Below are 5,232 nucleotides of genomic sequence, written 5' to 3'. Positions count from 1 at the left end.
TTAGAGATTATATTGAGGAATTCTATAGTGGATTGCCGCCTTGCTATTGGTCTAAGCTGGTGTGGCATAAAAAACACATCCTGAAACATTTTGTATATGTATGGCTTGCTTTAGTTGGAGGCTTGAAAACGGCTGAAGCTATGAGAATAAGAAATATTCAAGTCCCGGATACCTGTAGCCTCTGTCATTCCACTTCTGAAAGTATTAATCATCTGTTTTTTGAATGCCCCATCTCTTACTCTATTTTGGGAAGTCTCATTCCAAAGACTAGGATTCTCCTGCTTAGACCTACGGTGTTGCATCTATTACAATGGCTGGATACTACTTTTGTTGGATCTCCCACGGTTAAAAACTTTTATATATTGATTGTTTGTTGCATAATATACTGCATATGGAAAGAAAGGAACAATAGGAGATTTGGGTTTGCAATTCAAAGTACATCATCCTTATTGATCTGTATTAAAAAAGTGGTTTTTGGGAAAGTTTCAAAGTGAAAAAACTCGAACAATTTGCTGGAAAAGCTTTGATATGGCAGGCTTCTTCTTGATCGTTTAATTGACTGGAACTGTCTGCTTAGCCTGGACGATGATGAAGCTCCATATGTTGGTTCTTGATTGACTGCCCCCTTGGATGGTTTTCGGGCAACCAGCGGTTTATTTATGCCGTTGATTCTTTTTTTAATTTATGAGTCCTAGCTATTTTGTTATGGAGCTATTTTGGGAACTTTGGTTGAGTGAAATCTTTTGTTCTAGCATCTTTGTGCTGTATTTTTGTGCTCTTATGAGCTTCCGCCCCCTTCTTTGAAAAATGGGTCGGTTCGGGTTGACTCGATGGGTTGCCGGGTCAACCCGGAAACCTATTTGAACCCCTGCCCGCGGACTTGCCCGCCCCCTGCCTGTACGTCCGCGCGGCTGCCCGCTACTGCCCGCGACCCCGCCAGCGAATCCGCCCCGCGCGACCACACCAGCTCCCATTAAAAGAGCCAAAAAAGTGGTAAAAGCACAAAAAGGTCTTGAAGACTTGCATCCATGCATCCAATCAGTAGAGCACAGCATGAGTGCAGATGGGTCCAGTGAGGAGAAACGCCAGCTCCAGAAAATCCACTGCCTGCAAAGAGAAACAGCAATACCAAGACAGACTGGACTCAGGCAATTGAATTTGAAATTAGACAGAGCCCTGGTTGCCCGTAGACCATCCAAGGGACTGTCTAAATTTCTCCCAAAAAAAATCCTGTACAGTTGAGTTAATTACTGTATGCTACAGCTATTTCTCATGCTGGCCTTACAATATATTTAGATGATTGATTCTCTGACTGAATCCACAAATCATTTTCAAAATAATATTCGGATTTTGCTTTTTTGGATTCTATTTCCAATTCCACAAATTATAGACCAATCTGAAAGCACCCTCTTACACAACTCTCCTTGGCATATTGGTTGAGAGCTTAGGCTTCCAACTAAAAGGTCCAAGGCTCGAGCCATTTAAGGTATTGGTTTATCTTAAATGGCCTAAATGTCAAAAAAAAAAAAAGCACCCTCTTACCCTCTTTTTTTTTTTCTCATATTTCCTTTATTGGGAAAGGAAAGTAAGCACAAAGAAGATCAATTGGGCTGCAATGTTAAAAAGCAAACCACCACTTGTTATTTCATTCATTATCCTGACATATCACAGCAGAATTTCATGGAGCATATGCCTTCAATTTTGTTTGGGATAGCTTTCTTAATATTTTTTAAAGCAACTTTTTAGCATAAAAAAATAAATTTTTATACTAAAAAGCTGATTTAAAAAATAATAAAGATCATCCCAAACAAAATCTTTATAGCTTATCATTGCTTCTATCTCTACAAGCAGAAAGTTTCTTGTCTCCCTTGACGACCTGGTTCTTTTATGGGTAACATGCTCAATCTTTTCATGTTACATTAAGGAGGTATATAGCACCCCAGCTAATCCCTAGAAGAGCACCAGCTCCCCTAAATATTACCAACTGATCTTACCCAGTAAACAAGTATAAGAAAGTTCTACTCTCCCATCTCCAAAAAAATGGGAGCAAGAGAAAAAAAAAATTCAAATTTCTGAATCAAAACTATCCAATGACCATTGTGTAGCTTCCCCATTAAATTCTTCATGACATATAGTCGCCCTCTTTTGCTCTTCAAATATAAAAACCTATAAAATTTCATCAGCCCCCTCTTCTAAGAACAATTATTAGGTCCGGTGACCGGACGTAGCTCTACGTTCGGTCAACACTGAGATCGCGCCACGTGCTTTTATTCTTTACCGCGCGGCCTGACGACTTGACCCGGACCAGAACCCGGGAATGCTATGTTCGCTTATTGCTAGGTATTACTCGGTATTACTCGATATTGCTAGGTATTGCTCGGTATTTGTCTTCACATAATGGTATTTCTCGTTATTGCCGAGCAAAATCGACAAATACCCAGCAATACCGAGCAATAACTGTCACTACCGGGTTGTCATGAATTTAAAAAACGCACGTGCGACATACCCACTATTCGTCTGGTCAGATCCACGGTTTTGTGTCTGCTACGTGGTGCGATCTCAGTGCCGGCCGAACGTAGCTCTACATCCGTTCACCGGACCAAATAAAAGTTCCTCTTCTACATGGAGGAAACATGGCTCTGACGCCATGTAATGGCGATGGGGCTCTTCACCTCATGAACTCCATCGCTCCAAGAAAGCCAACCAAACTGTTGAGAAGTTGCGGCCACCGTTCCGGTAATGGAAGCAAACGTGATCTCATACGATAAGCTCTGGTTTAGAGAATCAAAAACCAGCTTGCTCGGCGTAACCGTCACGTTCACCCCTGACGGGCTCGAGATCTCTACATCATACTCCTTGCAGACCGAATCTCCGCATCCGGACCCACCAACGTTTTTCAATGTTCTTTTATGAGTAACCACGTTGCTCGAATTAGAGAAGACGACGGAGAATGATGGATAGTTAAGCTCTCCGGGATTCGCAAAAGTTTTTGATGAGCAATTCACGCTGCTTCCGTCCCTGGTAAAAATGGAAATCTGCGAAGCGCTGTAGTTAATGGAACAAAGGAAGGCAAGGTAGTCATCAACGCCGGCGTCATAAACCAGGCCTGGGTCGAGGGCCTTGTTAGGGTCCACATGGCCCGCGCCACGAACGAAAGGGGTTGACTCTTCGCCTGTGGCGAGATCCTTAATGATCTCACCACTATTGTCGAGGTTGTAGGCGGTGGTCATGATGGCGGACTTGATGGCTGCTGGGCTCCAATCTGGATAAGCCTCGCGTAAAAGCGCGGCGATGCCACTAACATGAGGGCAAGCCATTGATGTTCCGGAGATGATGTTGAAGTCGACCCTCCTTGGGTCGTTATCGAGGTCTGTCGGGCTCGTGGCTCTAGTCCATGCGGCGAGGATGTTGACACCCGGGGCGATCACATCCGGCTTTAGGATCTCCGGCGTTCGGTAGTTGGGTCCTCGACTGGAAAAAGCCGCCACTTTTGGCGCCGTTATCTCGTCGCCAATGACCGTCCCCCGGAAGACAATGGTAGCAGTGGGAGAGGATGACGAGCTGATGTAAGCTCGAATCTTTTCACCGGAGGATGCGCCGACCATGGTCGCCGGAATCAGATGCGGGTCTGCTATTAGCTCCTCTCCATACTCTTTTGTGTTTGCAAGAATCATGCCGACTCCACCTGCGAGCTTCACGGCACTTCCCTTGTCAACCCGGGCATTCCCACCGCGGTCGCAGAGAACGATCTTGCCGGCGATAATTGATGAATTGAGAAGCCCGGAAACGCAAAGGCGGGAACCACCATCACCACCGTAGACCAAAGGGAGGTCGGCGGCGGTGACATTGTCGGATCCAGCGTAGAGGGAAACGCCATTGTAAAAGCTCCCATCGCCGAGAACAACATCAGCAGGAAAATCACGGTCAACGGTGGAAGCCCCTACCGTTATAATCCAAGGAGCAACGTTCACGGCGGTGTAATAACTAGGGCCTGAGTTTCCTGCGGAGCAGGACACGATTACACCATGGCGGGCGGCGCCAAACGCACCGATGGCGATGGAATCGCTGAAGTAAGGTGGGGGGTAGCCGTTCGAGCCGACGGAGAGGGAGATGACGTTGGCGCCGTCTGCAACGGCGGCGTCCATGGCGGCGAGGATATCAGAGTCAAAGCAGCCTGCGGTCCAGCAGATCTTGTAGGCGGCGATGCGGGCTTCAGTGGCGATCCCTCGGGCTTCGCCCTCGGCGTAGCCAAGGAAGCTAGCGCCGGAGACGACGGCGCCACCTGCGGTAGAGGATGTATGAGTGCCGTGGCCCTCGGTGTCCAATGGTGATTTGGATTCCCTACTCTCGTCAATCGGGTGGCCGAGGGCCGACTCGTAGCCCTTGTAGAAGAACTTGGCGCCAACGAGCTTGTTGCTGCAGGGGCCCGAAGCGGAGGAGGAATTGAGAAAATCACAGGAGGCGTGGAAGGTGGAAGGAGGTGAGGAGAGATTGGGATCGATGAAGGAGCTGGAGTAGGGGAATATGCCAGTGTCTAGGACGGCAATGACGACGGATGAGGCAAAGGAAGATCGGGGCCAGAGGCCAGAGGAAGTGGAGAGGTGGAGGAAGGAGGGGGTGTGGGTAATGTGGGGGAAACGGGGGCTGTCGGGAACGACGGCGAGGATGTGGGGGAGGAGGCGGAGGGCGGCGGCCTGGGGATCGGTCAAGCGGGCGGCGAAGCCGATGGCGACGCGATCATAGGTGTAGATGATTCGGCCGATTGGGCGGCGGAGATGACGGGGGAGGGAGCGGAGCGTGCAAGAGTACCAATGGAATGGGGTCGGGGAGGTTGACGGTTGGAGGGAAGGGGAGACGTGGATGATGTAGGTGGAACGGTGGTCGGTGACTGCAGTTGGGGAAGCGGCTTGGGAAAGGATAAGGAGGAAGAGGAGGAGGTAGGAGAGACTTTTCTCCATCGTTCCTCCGGCGGTTTGGGGTAAAGGAAGGCCGAGTTGGGTGGTGTGGGAGGAGGACGGGAAGGGTTATACTGGCAGGAAGAGATGTGGTGTTTGTTTTGCATCTGATTTTGACGATAATTACGCCAATGCCATCAATCATGATGCGATGCGTTTGCGTGCAAGTAGTATTTTTTTTTTCCCGGGTTGGTGAGAGCTGATGAAGTGAAGGGCCACCAGAACTAAAATAAAAACTTGCATATAATTTTTAAATAGTTATAATTTTAGAAATTCT

General features: G+C 48.0%; 1 protein-coding gene across 1 annotated transcript; it reads right to left on the bottom strand.

Moving 5' to 3' along the window:
- Window positions 1-2,372: 2,372 nt before the first annotated feature.
- LOC110107209 (subtilisin-like protease SBT1.4) lies at window positions 2,373-5,016 on the bottom strand. Its single transcript, XM_020837402.2, has one exon. The coding sequence runs from the start codon at window positions 4,956-4,958 to the stop codon at window positions 2,619-2,621; it is 2,340 nt and encodes a 779-aa protein (XP_020693061.1). The 5' UTR covers window positions 4,959-5,016; the 3' UTR covers window positions 2,373-2,618.
- Between the last annotated feature and the right edge of the window lie 216 nt (window positions 5,017-5,232).

The sequence above is a fragment of the Dendrobium catenatum genome, unplaced genomic scaffold (genome assembly GCF_001605985.2).
Source record: "Dendrobium catenatum unplaced genomic scaffold, ASM160598v2 original_scaffold_218076, whole genome shotgun sequence".
Classification (NCBI taxonomy): domain Eukaryota; kingdom Viridiplantae; phylum Streptophyta; class Magnoliopsida; order Asparagales; family Orchidaceae; genus Dendrobium; species Dendrobium catenatum.
This window is presented reverse-complemented; position numbering and strand designations above follow the sequence as displayed.